General features: G+C 37.7%; 1 protein-coding gene across 2 annotated transcripts in view; it reads left to right on the top strand.

Annotated features, from left to right (window-relative positions):
* The window catches only part of arid3a (AT-rich interaction domain 3A), a 75,821-nt gene extending 56,871 nt beyond the window's left edge, over nt 1-18,950 (top strand). The window contains exons 4-9 of one of the 2 annotated variants that reach the window (XM_023339832.1): nt 2,140-2,212; nt 4,330-4,513; nt 6,049-6,296; nt 8,939-9,229; nt 10,839-10,928; nt 12,661-18,950. In XM_023339832.1, coding sequence (XP_023195600.1) covers nt 2,140-2,212; nt 4,330-4,513; nt 6,049-6,296; nt 8,939-9,229; nt 10,839-10,928; nt 12,661-12,815 — 1,041 coding nt within the window. In that variant the 3' untranslated portion in view covers nt 12,816-18,950. Of the gene's footprint in view, nt 1-2,139; nt 2,213-4,329; nt 4,514-6,048; nt 6,297-8,935; nt 9,230-10,838; nt 10,929-12,660 lie in introns of both variants that reach the window. The other variant, XM_023339831.1, reaches the window with a different exon arrangement.
* Nucleotides 18,951-20,379: the final 1,429 nt, after the last annotated feature.

The raw sequence follows: 20,379 nt of genomic DNA, 5'->3' as shown, positions 1-20,379 counted from the left end.
GTTGTACTAAATATTCAGCGCAGACTCGTCGCTGTAAACCTTTGCTGCAGTGTGAAGAGAGTCACGCTTTCACAGAACCTAAATGTTTGCATTGAGTGTGTGCATGTGGCATAAATAGAAAACGCTTTAAGAAGTTATTTCACTATCAATGCGAGCGGAAAAAAACAACAACCACAGGCTCAATGGGCCCACTGTACTACCCCCAGTGTGGGCGCCTCACTTTTACTGCTCACTTTCGCTGAACTTTCCGGAGCCCGGGGCCCTGCAAGCAGCTGGACCCACATCAGGATTTCATCAAGCCACACTGGTCCGCTGCGTTTCTTCATTTTCCATCTCGGACGCCCCCCTTATCTTCCACGTTTTATTTTATTCATTTTCTTCTTGACCTATCTTTATTTTTTTGTTTTTAACCTCACAATATGCGTTTACTTTCATAATTAAAGTTGAAAAACATTTTTAAAAAGCGTAAAAGAAGTTGCTGATGGGCAGGGGCGCTGCCAGGAATCTTGGGCTCTCTGAGAAAAAAATTTAATTGCCCCCCAGACCCCCAGCGCAGCTGCTGTTACAATATTTTTAGTCTATTTGATCCATAAAAAGCGTCACTTGCTTTCTTTGGTCCAATACTGGCACTAGCACAATATTTACTGCTCATGCATTTTACATCCAACAGTCCGCATGCAGTATGCAAGTAGGTTGCTCTAAAGTTTTCTATTAGTTTTAGCTTACTGAAATGTCTCTCCTCACAAGCAACAGTCATAAGCAACGTGCAAAATATACATAAAGCAATCCAGACTTCTCAAAAAATGCTATGTAGTTGCATTTTATTCAAGCTGCAGTACATAACTTTAATAAAAAATATGTTTTCTCCATATTTGTTAAAGCTGGCACCATGTCATGACAGTTTGTTATGAGACAGATCATCAGTGAAAAGATCAATCTTCTCCACCTCCTCCCTGAACTACTACTGGCTAAAGTAATGCAACGTTCCGGCCAAAACAACCAATCAGAACCAAGAGGAGGGTCTTAGTGCTGTCAATCAACCTCATTCACTCACTGCTAAATGTGCTAATGGTGGAGAAACAACATATCATTACAGGAAAATCGTTTATCTGCCATCATTGGTAGCTATGCTAGCTAGACAGAGCATTCATAACAGGCTATGCTAGCTGTAGCATAGAACAGAGCAAGAGGGAGGAAGGATGAGCAGCACCACATGAGATTGTGACTGACAGCGTTTGCTGCCTTTGGACTGAATTTGTTTGTCCCAATAATAACAATTAAAGAATAAATTAGGACAAAACTATGACATCTAAATTAAAACTGACTTACAAAAATGTTAGATGCATCACGAAGTGACCATCTTTTCCAAGCTTCCTGGTTTTCTTAACTAGAAACCTTTGACTTATACTCTAAAGTACACCTTGGTGCATTTATTTGATGTATTAAAACTTGGCTAAAAACAAGAAATGTTTTCAAATGAAGACGGACCTAGATCCTGTTTTAATAGTTTTTTATTTTTGAAGTTTTGGATTTACAATCCCATTCCTACAAAAGAAAATCTGATTTCTTTATTTGTTTAATTTAAATACTTCATGCATTGCAACATTTTATTTAATTTTTAAATTATATTTTTTGGCCAGCGAGTATTATTGAGCTGACAATTTTGCACCACAAAAAGTTTGTACACCTCTGATCGAGAGTTAACGTTAGTAGCAGGCCATCAGACGGAGTCAGTAAAGTGCCATCTTCCATATGTTTTAGTGGTTGTGGCTTTAATTTGTGTTTTTGTTTCTATATAACTTATTTTCTTGGAAAAATGATGACAAACTTTTCCACTTCGAATAAATACTGATTAAGAATATATTCTTTCTCTGGTTCTTGAAACAGTTTTCCTCACCCTTTGTAAAAGAACATTTCCACAAAAGTTTAATTTCTTTGAAAAATGACAAAACATGCTAAAATGTTTCATACTTTTAATATTAATAGCTCCTTTAACAGGAATAGTATCTGACTGTCATAAAGTTATGTTCCTGATGCTCTTGGGGAAAGAACTGCCATCTATAATTGAATGTTTCATGATATCTAACATAACAAAATCTAACTTTTCCCTTCATTTTTCTCTCCTTTCTGTTTCCACAGCTCTACGAACTCGACGGGGACCCAAAAAGAAAAGAGTTTCTCGACGACCTCTTCAGTTTCATGCAGAAACGAGGTGAGTTTCCGTGTGTCTGCTGAAAGCCCTGCGCTCTGCGTATCCATTACAACCATTACATTTCTGCATCGAATCTCCCCACTTTATTACTGGCCGGTGCCACAGGCAGCTTCTAATTATTTTATAGAGAGGACGACGATCACCCTCCCCGTATTCTCTGCTTTCACTGGGCTGGGTGAGGCCTTCATTCATTTCAGAGATCACTGCTTCATGGTCACATTGCAGCTTGTAACCGTATAAAAGCCTGGAAATTAATTAGCGCTTTTATCCAAGCCTGAACACTTCTCCAACACTTTGCACTTCAGTTCCCCCTGTTTGGACAGTTCGTTCATCGTTTGTGAGCATCTAAAAGCTGCAGCCGTTTGACATTTCTCTGCAGAGGCGCTGCTGGAGTCACAGGTGGGCTGAGGGCATGTTATCACATCGGGGCCTGACATGGGAGACAACAGACATGTGGTCACAACTGAACAACCAGAACAAGCCTGTTACAGTGTCACCCACAGTCAGTGGGTGGGTCTGCCAAGTCCACTCTTGGAATCTGTGAGCGCCATCTGTAGGCCACTCTGATAACTGAGGCATTACTTCTGATATTCCAGTTAAATTGTGTGCAAAGATGACTGTTTTATAGTAAAATATCCTTTTTTTTTATTAAATCATTTTGTTTTTAGTTCTTGTTATGACTTGAGATAATATAAACAAACACAGGTGACTCGTTTGTCTGCATAGTGTCATGATGTCAGTGTGTTGTGGGGCTTTTCTTTTGTTTTCGTGTGTTTTCCTTTCAGATGTCAGAGTTTATTTTGAACCAAGTAGTCTCCAGTGCTCCCTGTTAATTTAGGCCTTGTGTGTCACCCATGACCGCTAATTAGTTATTCCCCTCACCTGTTCCCCATAGTATTTAAGTTTGAGTTGCGTCCTTGTGTGGCGTGGGATTCTTGTCTGTGTTTAAATCATGCCAGTGGCTCTCTGAGTGTGGACATGTTCGTGTTGCTGACTAAAGAAAAATAAAAGCAAGATGCCACGCCGCCGTGTACCTTCTGGTTCATCCTTTACCTCAAAAACTCCATTCCTGACACGTAGCATATTTCAGCAACAAGGCAATTCAAAGTACTTTACATGATGAAAACTCAACACAAAACATCACAATGCTGTGGAAAAATTTAATCCAGACTCAAACAAATGAGGTTCCAATTACTATTAATTAAAGGAAGAGCTAAAAAAATAGATTTTAGGTTGGATTTAAAGGCAGCGTTTCAGCTGTTTTGTAGTTTTATGGAAATTTGTTCCAGATTTATGGTGCATAGAAGCTGAATCCTGCTTCTCCGTGTTTAATTCTGGAGATTCAGACCAGACCAGAACCAGAAGACCTGAGAGGACTGGAAGGTTGACACAACAACAATAATAGATATTTAATGTATTTTAGTGCTAAGATGTTCAGTGATTCATAAACTAACAACAGAATTTGAGAGACTAAGGTAAAGACTTTTATTTAAATGTTCTCTGTTTTTGTGTACGTTTGATAATTTTTTGCAAAGATCGAGGAGCAAAATATTTAGCTAAAAGAACTTTTATAACATCAACATGTGAGAAAGCTCAACACTTTCTGCTTGATTTAACATCAATACATGTAGTGCTGATCCTAATGTCTCTTTTTTGGATTATCCAATTAATAATTTATGCAAATAAAAAAAGTTGCTTTATTTTACATAATTAGCTTCTTTTTTCTTTTTTTTTTACAGAATTTGAACCAGGTGGAAATAAAACTATGCTACTTGAGGGATTTTTGAACACATTTACAGACATCACAAATCCAAAATGTACATATTATTTGCACAGTTTTTGCTTAATTACTGAGAATGTTCTTTAAATAAAGATATTTTTTGAGTCTCTACACTCCAGTAAGCGATTAATCAATTACTAATTTAGTTGACGATTATTTTAATAAACAAATAATCGTGGTTAATTATTTCAGCTCTACTTTTTTCCCGAGGTGTTGAAGCAAACTGCAAGCATCTCCAACGTACAACTCGAATATAATTCACATGATGGTACACAACATTAATTGGCTGTGCAATCTTTTAACCTGTTCATGTTTCTCCTGTGTATGTGTGAACCAGGAACCCCTGTGAACCGTATTCCCATAATGGCCAAGCAGGTCCTGGACCTCTACATGCTCTACAGGCTGGTGACAGAGAAAGGCGGCTTGGTGGAGGTCATCAACAAGAAACTGTGGAGGGAGATTACCAAGGGACTTAACCTGCCTACCTCAATCACCAGTGCAGCCTTCACCCTCCGCACACAGTCAGTGCACGTTTCTGTTTCCTCTCAGCTACCCGCCTGTGCTGTTGTTGTGTTTGGCATATTTGGATTCACCCTTCCAGTGATGACAGACGCAGCTAAGTCAGCTTTTCTTCGTGACTAAACAGTGCCTTAACTGTCACAGCTTTAATCCCTTAATCCCTGCTCTGTTCGGTGCTTCACAGCGTTGGAGATGGCAGAGATCAAATGTCAACAGCCGCTTTGTTTTTCAAATTAACTCCTGTGTGTCGAAGTAATTTCCTGTAGTTGGTTCTGGTTGTTGGAGCTCCTCGCTCCCAGCTAGCATAAGATCAGATCAGATCTCATCCTGATCTGCTCTCACAGGAAGGAGGCTTGTGTTGTATTTACGGTTTTTATACCTCTTGATCTTGATTTTAGTTCAACCTGAAATTTTAATGTGCTTTATTGGGATTTTATGTGATAGAACAACACAAACTGGAGCATAATGCTGAATTGGAAGGGAAATAATGCATGTTTTTTAATTTTAATTTATAAATAAAAGTCAGAAAGATGAGGTGTTCTATTATATTTGCTGCCCTGAGTCCACCAATGCACTGCTTTGAACAGTGTGGAAAAGTCTTTGATTTATTTTTTCCATTTTCATGAAAGAATGTTTAAATTTCCAGATTTTATTCCTTTTTCTTAAAATAATAAAAAGCTTTATTTCTAATGAGTAAAGCGCTTCTTTGATATTAAAATCAATTCACGTCCTTTTCTGAATCTGATGAAGTTTGGTTTTATAGAACTCCAGAAAAATCTCCTAAATTATACATTTATATTTATTCTGCATGTTGCAATAAGCAGTCTGTCAATTAATCATAAGATAAATAAAAAATTACCTCATTAATTTACATTCTGATGATTTATGTGAAATTTCAGTTTAGACTTTATCATCCATTTTATTGATGGTTTCAGTTTTTATTTTCATCTTATTTTTTGTTTTTGGATGATTTTTTTATATATACTTATTGGATTGTTCAGTACAATTACAATAAAGTTTATTAGTTTTTCAGAGGACAAACTTGCATTGTTATGCCATTATCATTTTATTAGTTGAAAATTGTATCAAAACAACAATATTATCGTTTATCTCAATAATTTCTGAGACAATTTGTCGTCTACCAAATTTGTTATCAGGACAGGCATAGTTATAAGGTAATTCAAAGAAATAAATAGTGAATTTAGAGTGAAAAATATAATAAACAAATTAATTGTACAAGCTCCTGGAATTAGTTGCTGAGATCAATACTCGTTGAATTAACAAAATGTGGACGTTTATTCTGCATTTTTAACATTTGGACCTTCTTAGATCTGGTAAAGACGTCCTAAAAGCATTGAAACTCCTCATTTTTAACTTTTACAACGGAAAACTTTTTTTTTTTAAATCAACAACCAGAGCTTCATTCTACTATTTTGTGTTGCTCTTTGACATAAAATCCCCCAAAAAGTACATTGAAATTTGAAGTAATGCATCACTTAATGTTCATAAAAGAATCCTTTACATCCATTAATTCCAGATACATGAAGTACCTGTACCCATATGAATGTGATAAGAGAGGTCTGAGCAACCCCAACGAGCTTCAGGCAGCCATCGACAGCAATCGGCGGGAAGGACGACGGCAGAGCTTCGGCAGCTCGCTCTTCACCTACTCCCCCAACGGGACGCCAACCATGCTGTCCTCGCCAAAAGTCTCTACGCCAAACGTGGGCTTGACGGTGGGAACCAACGGCGCCTCGCTCACGCCCATGCAGAAGATTAAGAAAGGTAGGAACTGTTGGTTATAGGAAGTAAAACTTAAATGACTTACATTCGTCTTTACAGGGTTTATATGGGTGCTTGAAATCCTTGCAAATGCTGGAATTTCAATTAAGTGTTTTCAAGGTTTCCAAGATTAAAATCCTTGAAAGTGTTTGATTTTTGTAAGAAAGTACAATTCAACGTTTGATTAAAAATCTAAATTTGGAAAGCATTTTTATCTAATAAAAATACTTTTTTTTTCTCACTGACTGAAGTCAAATCAGACTAAACTTTTTTTGTTTTAGGTAATTTAAAATCAACAAAATTATCTTTATTTCCTAAATGCTAGAAAACTTCAAAACATTTTAGAGATTTTTTTCTAACTTTATATATTAAATTTGAGCAGGAAGGTCATTTATTGTAACATGATTTGTTTGGATTGTTTCAGTGTAGTAAATGTGTTTTTCCTAATCACTCAGTGGTTTATTATTTTTGTTTAACTGAAGTACAGATTGGCCTTTATTTTATACATTAATATTATTGAAGTTGGGGGATTTTTTTTGTTAAAATAGTGTTTTATTTTCAGACTAGTCAGTTGTATAAGGTGTGTGTGAGACATAAAATACATAAAATGTTGTTATATTTCATCTTATTCCATCAGCAGAATGTAGACAGAGATTTGAGTACCCACAAAATGTAGCACTGTCCTATCATTTTACTCAAGTAAAAATACAAATGTATTTGGTAAAAAAAAAACTACTGAAGTGCTGAGTAACTAATCCAAATATCAGTCATAAAATACTTAAAAATTACACCATCAGATGGACCGAAATATAAAGCTATGTAAAAATTGTGGTATTTTAGAGACTGAAATGTAATAATTTACATTATTAACAAAAGTACAAAATAACAAAATCAGAAAATAGAAAAATCTTTTTTTTTCTTTAAATATAACTTTAGCAAATACGGCGTGTGTGGGTGTGTCTGCGTCTGGTGAATTTTTGGTTAAAATGATCTTGTTCTGTAGGAGGATGTCAAGATGGCGCCGGCGCAGCTGGCTGCCTGCAGACGCAGCTCCCGTCGTGTGTGTTTGTCTGTGTCTGTAACCGATTAAGGATCCGTGCTTGAAGAACCCATGGATCATCAGTTGGGCTTTCTACAATGGCTGGATGTGGTTCTGTCGATGTTCTCCGCGTTCTTCTGCTACTTTTTATACTCTTGGTTGCGGAGAACCTCGCCGAGTGGAGTAGAGGCATTGTTTGCTCGCGTGAACGGCTGATTGCGCTGTGTGGGCCTCTGCCCGGAGAGAGGCCTGTGGTCCCGGAGGAGTTACGGAGGAGACGACGGGGCTGCGGGTCTGGAGCTAAACGGAGGTAGAAGAGGAGACGGCGCAGGCCAGTGATACCGGCGATTATTGTGGGGAACGTGAGGTCTTTGGGAAATAGGACAGATTAAATCACTGCGCTGGTTAGGACCCAGAAGGAGTACTGGGAGTGCAGTATCTCTGCTTCACGGAAACCTGGCTGCACTCGCTTATTCCGGAATACAGCGTGGAGGTCCCTGGATTTTCCTTGGTGCAGGGACAGGGACTATTCCAAGAGTCGGAAGAAGAGGGGCGGCGGGATTGCACTTTATGTGAGTGAGAGGTGGTGTAATCCCAGTCATGTTAACGTGAAGGAACAGATTTGTAGCCCGGACATTGAACTTCTGACTGTGGGAATGCGGCTGTGTTATTTACCGAGGGAGTTTACGTCCGCCATTTTGATCGCTGTTTACATTCCCCCATCAGCTGATGCAGCGGTGGCCTGTGACGTCATCAGCTCTGCCACAGCCAGACTCCAGACTCAACACCTGGATGTTGTTATTGTGTCTTGTCTCTTGTCTTGTCTCTATGCTGTAACTGCGAAGTAATTTCCCTGCTGGGATGAATAAAGTACTTCTATTCCTGTCTATTCTATTCTATTCTTCATTTGGTGAAGTGACTCTCAATAGGTAGAGTATAGAGAAATTTTACTCAAGTAAAAGTAGTAATACTTTATAATAAAATTACTCAAGTAAAAAGTACAGCTTAGTAAAAATATTCCTAAAAGTATTTTTTCCCCCCAAGTTTCTCAAGTAAATGTACCTTCCTACTACCCAACAATGACTGTAGAATCCTATCACAAGACATTATTAATATACTAAATCAGATTATATAATTATTTGTATTGTTTTAAAAATAAAAACAACAATAGCTGTTGACCTGCGAGCAGAGTCGTATAAAAAAAAAAAAAACAGTTCTCACCAACTGAGACTCGTTCACGGCATAGCGGCGTTCAAAAGAATCGAATCGCTCGTGAGCGGTACATCAAAACTCTGCAGGTATGACTTGACTTCCTCCGATCATATAAGTAAACCTGGCTTTGTTTCCTTTCCATCGGTATCTATAGTTCTTCTTTTTCAGTGACCCGTTTTTAATCCACTTATTCACTGTTGTTTTTAGCCACGATCGTTTGGTAAGCTAGCTGTAGCGTCACACTTTGAGCTGACGTCACGGCACATAAACGGTCATTTACATGCAGTACCTTGTGAACCACTAGGGGGAGCCAGCGCACTCACAGTTTGAGAAAGACGGATTTCAATGTATTTGATTTTATCTGACGCCGATTTTCTCTGTGTCGGACCAGAAGAGGAGGGAGGCCAGCCGCTGCCAGGGGTCGGGATTCCTCGTCTGCCGGTGGGTCCCATGCCCGGCCACTCGGTGGCCGCCGTACAGGCGGCGGCGGCGGCCCAGGCGGCCATGGCGGCTCAGGTGGCGGCTCTGGAGCAGCTGAGGGACAAACTGGAGGCGGGTGAGCCTCCGGAGAAGAAGATGGCTCTGCCTGCGGAGGAGCACCACCGGCTGCTGCAGAGAGCTCTGCAGCACAACCTGCTGGCCATGACGGCTCAGATACCCATGAACATCCGCATCAACAATCAAGGTGCCGAACGCAGCAAGCAGACCTTCTGCAGCGTTTCCACACAAGCAGAAATGTTTTATTTTAACTATGTGAATATATGCTACCAAAATAATTTGCTAAATAACAGAATAATAATGGGAGAAATATTTGTTTTTATCAGTTTCTGGAAAGTCTGATGTATATACAAACACATAACAAACACACTAAACCATATGTATAAACATTTTTGTTGATAATATTCTGATTGCTTACATTTTGAGTTAAATGTAGGCACATAAAGCATTTTACAAGATTAACATTTTGCATGTTTTTGTACTTCAATTTGAATCTCAACTGCTTCTAAAAACAGCCCAGGTGCATAAAAATAGACTCAGGAGTTTTCTGGCAATATTATAGTGTTTTTAAAATGAGCCATTTCAAAAACCTCCTGAAGGGTTGGGTCACAGTCAACGGGCTCTGTGCCGTTACCTAGCAACCCCACCCAAGTCCAACCCGTTATCTAGCAACCCCAACCGAGCTCCAGCTTGTTTGGTCCGGTGGTTTTATTGTTGTATGCTCTGTGCAATGGCTGCTGGAAAAGACGAGTGTTTTGTTGTTGACTTACCATCCAGAAACCACTTGTTGCGTTCTTGTTGATTGTGCAGGCGGCTCTACTAATGCTTTTCTAAGATGTATGGCTGTATAATTGCGCATATGTTTGCAGCCATTTTCATGTGTGAATATGAACGTTGACTTAAGCAGCTAATTTGGCTTTAAAGTTACAAGACGCCCTAAAACAGATCATTCTGTAAATTCTAAACAGACAGAACTGAGCAGAAAATCTGATTATCTGGATCATTTTGTTCAAAAAATGTAATGAACATGTGTTGTATCACCCATAGACTATCCTAACCTGTTGACGGAAGCATAATAGGTCACCGTTAAGACAATATTGTAAAAAAAAAAAAAGACAGAAAAATCTCTGTAATATGTAATTATATATTACATAATCGTCAGAATAATTGATAGATTATCATTAGTCATTAGTTGCAGCCCTAGTTAAAATGACCTTATTGACTTAAACGGTCATCTTGGAAAGCGTTTTATGTCAAACATAGATATAGATACACATCAGGTTACCTTTTTGTTTTTACTGCAGCACACCTTTATCATTTTTTCCTCTCTTTCATTGTGTATGATTTGTAGATTTCACCCGTCTTCCCTCTGTGCTTCAGTTGCCATCTCAATACATTCTTGTCACCACAAACCGCAGCAGTAAGGAAAGCGCTAGCAGCAGGCCTATATGTTGACCTGTTTAGCTTATAGGAGCAGCACGCATGCAGACATGCCTTACATGTGTGTGTTTCTTTGTGGGGATTGTTATGTGCAAGCGGCATCTTTGATCTTATAGCAAAGGTTCGTCTCGGTTTCTGACTATCTGATGGAACACGCAAACTGTTTCTCAGTAAGCGATAAAACTTCACAGAAATGTTCTTATAGAGATGATTTAAAAACAGATCGCACAAAATGTGTTTGTTTGCGAAGATAAATACTTGTGCACTCCACTCTATCTGTGTCTTTTGGGTGAGATTTTTAACACTGTTTGGACAAAAGATTATTATAAAAAAATAACCTATTGTCTTCCTGGCAGATGGCAGGCAAGAGTCGGCTCTGAACCTCACCACAAACGGCACAAACAGCATCAGCATGTCAGTGGAGCTCAATGGAGTGGTATACACTGGTGAGTACCTCTGTGATGCCATACAGGAAGTACAGCGCGTCACTTCCTTCCTTTGTCATTACCCCCCCCTCATAATTTGATATTGGGAGACAATGTATATGTTGTCTTCTCTTTGCAAGCCTTTACCTTCAAGATATTCAGATTGATAGATGTTAAAATCTTTAGAGACTCAATCAGATTTTGATTTCGAGAACGGCATCAAAATAGTACATTTTTCCAGATCTCATTGGTATAAAACACATTTATTTTTGGCAACCTCTGCTAATGTAGCTTTAGATTAATAACACAAAAGTTGTTGGTTGTGAAAACAACAAACAAACTTAAATCTCTTTTAAGGAAAATTTTTAAATTGTTAACATCCCCTAAACCTGAGGATCTCTCAAAAAACTGTTTGCTTTGTTTTGTTTAATCACATGTTCAATTAATGGAGAAACTTTATTTATTATTATTCAGACAGAATAGTTGTTTCATTATTTAGAAACAGAATGCATCCTTTTCTTCCTGTACTCCACTTTACAGACAAGATGTCAGGTGACCACTCCTTTTTTCTTTGCATGAAGCTAAGGTCTAGTACTCTTGATGCAAATGTGTACCATCAAGCAAACACTCCCACCTGATTAAACAAAGAGCTAATCTAAACCTTTAAAACCTTTAAAATGAGATCAAGCAGCTCAAAGCTTTGTTTGCTGCTTTTATTTTTCACATTAGAAATATTTTTACCAAATCACTGTTAAGACAACCACATTTTATAAAAATGTCTATATATGTTTGTTTAAGGCCAGGTGCCTTAGTTAGTTTTGTATGTTTTATAAATAACTAATTGACTAGAGACTGCATATCTCTGGAGATATAATACTACAAACTAAAATCATCATTAATTTATGTGCCTCAGAAATGTAGAAAACTATCAAAGCTGCTAATATAATATTAGTAACAAAGAAGGCTGACGCTTGCTTGAAAATATTGAGATTAACTGATCTGAATTTGTGATTTAAGTCTCTTAACACAGAGTCCCAATATGATTTTAAACAATCCTTAAATTTTAGTAAACAATGACCACTAATTATTTCCTTCATCCTGTCTCTTAGTATTCTCCAAATATATTAGAAATTGTCTCAGGTTCACTACAGAAGGAGTTACTTACGGTAAAAAGTAAAAGGAAATTTTGGATTTTTTTTAGTTTTTTTAACAACTTTCTCTTTTTTTCCCTCTTACTGCCCATTTAGTCTCTATTTTTCAAAACCAAAAACATATTTCTATTTGAACATTTATGCTCCTCAACTCAGAGGTCTGGCCTTTTGCAAACATATCGACTTTGACTAATTTTATTTAACATCATGACATCAGAATGACCTGAACTAATCACTTATCCTGCAGAGGATGGTGCTACAGTGTCAATCTACGTCCAAAGGAAACATTTACAATTAAATCTTTTATGACAGGAAATTGTTGAGTTAAAATAATGCTCTATGAATAAATAATCTTTTCTACCTATCTTTTCAGTGCATGTTGGTAACCAATTGCCTCCATCAAAGACATCTAGAGTGATTTTATGGATTTATATCTTTAAAAACATAAAGTTTATAAGGTGCAAATTAAGCCCCTGGTTTCCTGTTTTTAGTGAAATATTACTATTTTCTTCACTCATAAGTCTTGAAATTGGATTTAAATTGATGTGCTGTGGATTTTAACAGTGATTGCTGGTTTTCCTTTTGCCCAATTTCCTGTCTAGGTGTCCTTTTCGCTCAGGCAGCAGCAGGGTCAGCTTCGTCCGGTGCGTCTGTGTCGTCCCTCTCCAACAAGTCTGTCAGCAGTCGTATTGCTCCACAGCAGCAGCAGCAGCAGCAAAACACACCTACCTCAGCCTCCAGCAACCAGCTGTCTTAACAAACTTCCCCCCATTTTTTTTTTATTATTACCACGCTAAGAAAAGCCAAAAAGCAACCTAATTTTCTACATCATCTATGCCAAAAAGAAAAGAAGAGAAGAACCATCATCAGTACAGAAAGACAAACTGAAACTCTGCTCACTTGAAGTACACTATCTCAGGTTTTCTCTCACAAACTCACCTCTTTTGTTCTTCATCGCCAAAAGGATTTTGAAAAGAAATAATCCCAACTGAGAGCCAGTATATGCTAAAACTTGTGCACAACCTGTGAATTATTTATTTCTGCATAAATGTACAGATTATTGGAGAACAACAGAGAAGATAATAACTAGGTAGGCTAACGCATTGTTTACACACACAAACACAGCTACTGACTGACAATGATATTATATCTTAAAGAGGAGAGATTTTTTTATTATTTTAACTTTTCATTGTCATTATTATCATTATTGTTATTCTCTTTGTTGTGTTTTATTGTTTAAACCTTTAACAATCCTCTCATTGCAGGAAAAGTAATCTATATATTAAGAATTCTATGAAAAAAGAAGTATGAAAATCCTCTATTTTTAATCAGAAAAGCTTTAAAAGGTATGTTTTTTTTTTTTCTCTTCAGGGCATAAAACATTGTGTGGCTGTGACCTAATGTTGTTGTAAAACCAGATAACCTTATAAACGTGGCAGCCCTGTGGGAGAACAAGTGCAGGTTTGGTCCTGATGGCAGTCTTAAGTGAAGCAGAAGAACCTGCAGGGATCTTCTGCTCACCCGCAGGACTGTTGCTGTATTATCGCTCTTATCCAGACTCCATGTGGCATGCTTTCTGCACGTTGCTGTTTGTCTGTCTGTGCGCTCGTTCTTCCAGAGTCGGCCGCGGCTCGTCCTGTATGTTTTCACGTGGCCAGTCTCAGACGCGTGTTCGCCACGCTTCCAGAACGGCTCTCTGGAGCAGAACGGCGCTCAGTTTAAGGTTCGTCGTTAGCTAAAATATCGCGTTATGATTTTTCTCAGGTGTCTCTTTGCTTTGTGTGATTTTTAGCTGTCTTCTATTACACTGGACAGAGCAATGCTTTCGACATTTTACCCTCTTGCCTCTTCAGGTCTGTGTCATGCTTCAGCCCCTTCAATCAGAAATGAAGCAATTTTCTGATCTGAGAGTCCACTCAATCCTTTTGCTTTCTTTGAAACTCACACGGACAATCATGTGGGCCTCAGGAGAAACCCGACAGGCATCTTCAGCTCTTCGTAATCTTGATTACAGACGCTTCTATTTTTCATTTTTCCGTTCAGCCTTGTTTTCTTCATGTCTTTGCGCTTCTTCTGATCCAAGTGCTTCTTATCCTGCGCTGTGACATGGATGTCGCCTTCTCCATCGACGTTACAGCAGTGAATGTTTTGTGATCCTCAAACTGTGCAGCCGCTGCGGTTCGATCTGGACCTTTCTACGTGTTTGCTTGTGTCTTATCATCGGCGCGAACCTGGTCGGTTTTATGACTGAAGAGGCACGCCGTAGCAGCTAGCAGTGTCTCCGCATCTTGAAATAGTTCAATCGATTAGCTTTTTGAACTTGAACCTGCGTTTCCTCTCTGGGCTGTCGGCTGTTGGAGATCGTTACTCAGCCCTAAATCAGGCTTTGTGCGCTGGTTCTGTTCTGAGGCCTTAACGCAGCGTGAGGTGACCAGAGAGTGAGCAGCTCCTCCGCCTAATCACTTTTTACTGTTCAGTCAAATATCACCAGATGGCTGTCAGGGCTTTGATTCCTGTACTCGCTTCTCTGTGGGAAATCACCACCAGCTGCTAAACAAACACTGGTCACTTTTCAAAAGCACTCTACTCTACACACTAAATAAAGAACCCCTTTCATAAGAAATTTAAGTGAAAAAGAATTGAAATTTTACATTTTTATTGTATTTAAAGTAGCCTGATTTAAACAAAATGTTTAAACTTAAGTCAGTTCTTTTTCAGTTTAACATTTGACGATCAAAACTTTATATTTAATCAGTTTAGACAATCCTCAAGAGCATTTAGCATAATTTTCAAAACGTTTCGACCCAGTCGTTCAGAATGGGTCCAAAGTTGAGAACAAGAAAAAAGCAAACACAGAGCAGTCAGGAATGCATCACAAAATATGACTTCATTATCGGAAAACCCAACGTCCACCAAATACAAAACAGGTATGGCAAAAATTACAGTTTGTGTTTGGGTTCATAAAATTAATATTGAAACAGAGATTTATCCAGTGAGATGGAGGAAGTTTGGAAAAATGTTGTCTGGTTGCTTTGAATGTAGAGCCATGTTTTCCTTCCAAGTCACCAAAACGAAAAATAATAATAAATTTTGACAACATTTGATTTTTTACTCCAATTCTGACCTGCATTGTTACCCTGCACTGCCATTCCTCCAAGCAGCTCAGACACCAAAATGCTTTACATTCACAGGCCATGCAAGCCTCACTTTTCTCCACATAACAGAGTTGTATACTCTATAGTAATGTAGCTTTCAGCACATTAATATCTGAGGACTTACTGTAAGAGTCTTTCTACAGTTAGTTTATTTTATATATTCTCTTTAAAAACAGATAGAAAGGGCAATAGTCACTCAAGTTTTATACTTTTAAGATTTTTAGGGTGTTTGGCTTTAAAATATGATAATATATGTAATTTAAAGGAAATGTTCCCTTATATAATACACTTACTATTTGTCTTTAACTCTGTTATTCCTCTGGTAAAATGTCTAAAGTTTATTAAAAGTAGTATTTAATCAAATATATGTAAAATTTTAATGAATTGTCAAAGACTCAGGCCCTTTTGGTGTCACTTATGGCGATTTTGTGACTCCAACTTGCCCCTTTTTCTGCAGTTCTGCTTTCAAATGTATTAATTATTAATTGTATATATGGGGATTTTTAGATAATTAGCCTCCAGTTTGACATTTTTAAAAATAGTTCAGACACATTTAAACCCAAAGGAACCATACAAATATGGATTACTAAATAACCATCTGTTCCTTTACACCCTTATCAACTTAAAAAAAATTAAATAGTAAAAAAAAAATGCTCCACTGTTATTTATTTTATAGAAATTGTTCTGGGTTTGATGATCTGGAGTGACCCGTTTTTTAAAAGATGGCACAAATTAGGCTTTCCAGCAGAGAACGTTGTTGCAAATGGACTCTTTTTGTATTTTTAAGGCTCTGACAAATTAAATTATCTTTTTAAAAAGGAGCCTCAGGTCAAACAGAAACTATTCGTCTTCTATTGATCACGTTTCCTAATTTGATTCGAATCTCCAAACATCCAACGACCCATTCATTAAAGCTGGCGTAAACATTTTAGAAAAATAACTATGATTGCAGAAAAAATACAAAATAAAATCTCAACCAAGACATTCAAAATAATGATCAAAAAGTAGCTTTTTAATGAAAAATACTTTTAACTTGTCTATTTAGTTCCGTGTAAAAAGCATTTATTTTAGTTTAACACCAAAAACCACGTGGGGAAAATCGATGGGGATATTTTGTCCTCTTAACCGTTTCTGCTGTGATAAATAAATAAGATGCATCCGTCTGAATTCTCACAGAAAGCAAAGGTTGTTGTTTTTGCAGATCCCATGTTGCTGACAATCAAAAAAAAAAAAACGAAAAAAAGAGCCAAGGCTTCGGCTGAATGTTTGCGAGGGGGGAAGGAAAACTAAATTCAATCAATCTGGATCTAAAGGATCAACATTGCCTTTTTAGATTTCACCCTTTGACCTTTCAGCTCCCAGGGCAGCGGTAAAGCAGCTGCCCCCCAGCCAGTCGATCCATGTTTATTGCATATCTATTGACTGCTTCTGAGGGATATTTGCATTTGAACAGTGGAGGCTCTGCAGCTCCTTTCTCTTTCGGCGAATGGCAGTATTTTCAGGGAGGGTTGGCGTTTTTATTCTGTTTTTACTCTGTTTTTATTGCGTGGTTGCGACAATCAGGAGACAATTCTAAGGCAACACTGTATACCTCTAAAGGAAAAAACCTCAAAAAAGCTCTCGTACATCCCTTCAGCCACAAGCCGAGCCCTGATTCAAGGAACTCGGCTTCTCATCGACGATTCCTGTCGTTCAAGCAGAAAAAACCTCATCAAAATGTTTTTTCTTGCTTCACAAAGACCATTAAAGAGATTGTAATAACCGCAGACAATCAGATATCTGCTTAAATGTGACTCTCTCCTTTAATCAATAACCATTTTTAGTCATGCAAGGAGAGCAGGAAATTTACTTTCAAGCCTTAAAGCCTTTGTGGCAAGAGCGCCCCCGAGTGGAAGGTTTTATTACAATGCACAATCAGCTTTCTAAATGAACATGTCGCATTTACCTCAACGACACGAGCTCTGACCATATCCTCATATCTTCCAAGTGTTTCAAGTGTGTTTATGTAGAAATGTGTGAAGGAGCATTATGACGCACACTACCACAGAAAAATCTCAAACTCTTACACAGGCAGTCGCTCTTCTTCCAGCTCTGTCTGGGTATTTTTTACAGGAACCAGGCGTCCTGTTTTAGTGTAGCTGTGATCAAACTGGAGCCAAATTGTAGCAAAAATAAATAAATAAGCACGTTGGTTTTAAATGAGTAGCACACAAAACAAAACTGTTTTTTTCTGTTTTTTATTTTCCACTCGGGAAGCTTTCAGGTGGCTCCTGCCATCTTTACTTCGTCGTCTCAAGTTACGCTCTGGTAGTTTTTGGTGTCGCTGCTTAATTCTGCTTTTTTTGATGCTGTTGCACAAACTGGAACGTCCGTCTCAGCAGATCCACTTTGTTAAAGCTAACATCCTGGTCTCTTGCGCACAGATGTTGGTGAAATAGAGCTGCTTTTCATCCAACCAAAGCTGTAGATTTTTAAAAAATAAATCAAACTATAGATCCTCAGCATCTTGTTTGGAAATGGCATCCTGTTCCCACTCGTTGCCGCCGAGTTGGAACATTTTACGGGTTGAGGTGGGTTCAGGGCTTTTTGACTGGACTCTATCACTGATTTGACCTCCATCAGGTTGGACTGTGGGCAGGGAAAACCATCATGAGAAAATGAAAAACAACAAGATGCCTTCTGCTGTGACAATTATATGAATTAATCTGTATTTCTAAGATTTGTTAAATAGATTATTTCTAATAGATGGCTTACTTAGGGCTATGGATTATATCATGTTTATATTGTTTGTTTGCTGTTTCTTTGCTCTTTTTTTGGCATGCTTTTAGAAACCGAGGCACACAGAGATTACTTCTAGAGCAGTTTTATGAATCCAGCGATGATTATGTTGATAATAATGTGATTATTGTAGAGAAGAGTGTGCGTGAGTGAGTAAAAGAGTGAGTGATCTTCGGGTGTCTTTGAGTCTCTTCAGTTCGGAAACAAGGCGTGTCTGTTGTGTCTTACAACTTCTCAGGAAAATCTACCTCTACCTCCAGTTTGATGCATTTTTTTTTCACCCTGTTTGGACTCATGTTATTAATCAGTGGGAGGAGAGCGCGAGGACGAACATCAGGGTATGAAATTACCTCCAACACATCAGATTAAACATGAGCTGCTGGTAATCCTCAACTCCGGTGTCTTCTCACCCTTTACTCCCAGGCTCATTTGGACGCCTCCGTATGCGTCCCCCTTCCTTCCTTTTTTCTTTTATTTTTTTTTACTGTTACACGTTCGTAACTCTTCTGCTGTTCGGTCTAATTGAGCTCCAACAACAGGAAACCTCCAGATGAACAGCGAACTACTACGAGTACCACAACAGGTACCACTTCCTGTACCACTGTTAGTATGGCTAGTCCGTTTGTGGATCTTCCTGTCTGCTCTCATGATGTGTGCTATTTACCCCCCCCCAGTCCCCCTCCACACACACACACACAGACACTTTTTGCCCCTCCTTTTTTGTTTTTCTATAAATGATTACCGTCTTTTGATGAATGGGACGTTTCCCGGTAACCACGGCAACAGTGGAGTGGCTGCAGGGGGTGCAACTGTTTTATTTTGTTGTTGTTGTTTTTTTTTCACTATTTTTCTGAAAGGGTGGAGAGCAATTCTTGCCTATTTAGTCAATATGTGTTTGTGTGAATACTTTTATTTGAATCTGAAATTAATAAAATATCACAATTCTTAAATGTTACAAAGTTGTGGGTGTTATTTACTTATTGTCCTGATTTCCAGCAGAAGTTTGATTCTTAGTTTTTATGTCAACGACAAACTTCTGCACAGTTGTAAAAGTAATTGCATTTTTGAACCTTTTTACTTTTTTAATTAAAATTTCAATGTATTGAGGGATTTTCTATGGTAAACCAACACAAAGTAGCAGATTGGAAGAAAAATGGCAGCGAACACGGTTTTAATATCCTTCTTCCCTACAACATCATCATCCACATTAAATGTCCCTTTGGGGTCAAAATTGTATTTTTTTAATTGAATTGAATTATCCAGCCTGTCAGTTTACAGGAAAATAAATTATATTTTTAGGTGCTTTTATTAATCTTACCAAACATGGAGAACCAACATCTAGTTTTATCAGAAGAAGAATCCAGAGAAACCCACAGAATAAGTGTTTATGTGAATTTGCTAGCAGCTTTTACAGATACCAGCTTATAAATTCAACTTATTCTTGTTCTTATTAAACATGGGGAACCAATGTGTAGTTCTATTACCTTGTTGTCTTTCTTTCGGTTTTGTTTGTATTTCCTTCTAATTCATGTAAAGGACTTTGAACTGCGGGCTGCACAGTGGCGCAATATTCTTCAAAAATATGTTCCCTTGTAGAGTGTGTCAACATTTCCTTATTATGACTGAAATACATCCGATTCCCATTTTTCATCACACCAGAAGAGACCAATCCCATTATAACGGAAATATTTCAGAATGGCATGAAGCTGAACTTGGCATTGATTTGCAGCGATGCTTCCCAAACCAATAAAATTCCTCCTGCAGCAACGCTGAGCCATCTGATCCCCCTCACTGATGAGGGTCAAGAGTTCAGCTGTTTTATCTCTTTTACTGAGTGTAAACATACCTAAGGTGGTATTTTACATAATTACAGTATTAAATAACTATTTTAAACAGAAATGTGTTATGTTTTTCTAAGATTATTTGTCAACATTTTCACTGAAACACAAGCATACTTAACCTCTTTTATTAATATAAAAATTGTAAAATGGCAAAGAGATTAATCACAAAGCCAAACACCATGTGTGTAATATAGTTTTTTTTTTAATTGCCTATTGTGTTCTATGGAAAATCATTTTTAAAATACTTTTAAACGATTTAATGCTTCCTTAAGGTTCTGTATGTTTAGATTTTTTTCCTTAAAAGTGACATGCCGTTTTATAAAGCAGAACAATGAATGAAGATACAAAACAGAACAGGTCAAAATTGGAAAATTTTCAGAATGGCTGAATATTTATGTCTAATAAAAGAAAACACTTCTATCCTTTCGATATTTATATTACAAAATACTACAATACAGTAAAGGTGTAGATAAGAAAAATTGTGTGTCTGAAGTTTTATCAGAAATTGTAAGGAGTCTATAAAAACAACCTAGAAATAAAATAATTT

Source organism: Xiphophorus maculatus, chromosome 9, assembly GCF_002775205.1.
Source record: "Xiphophorus maculatus strain JP 163 A chromosome 9, X_maculatus-5.0-male, whole genome shotgun sequence".
NCBI lineage: Eukaryota > Metazoa > Chordata > Actinopteri > Cyprinodontiformes > Poeciliidae > Xiphophorus > Xiphophorus maculatus.
Note: the sequence above shows the minus strand (reverse complement) of the source record. Positions and strands in the feature narration are given on the sequence as shown.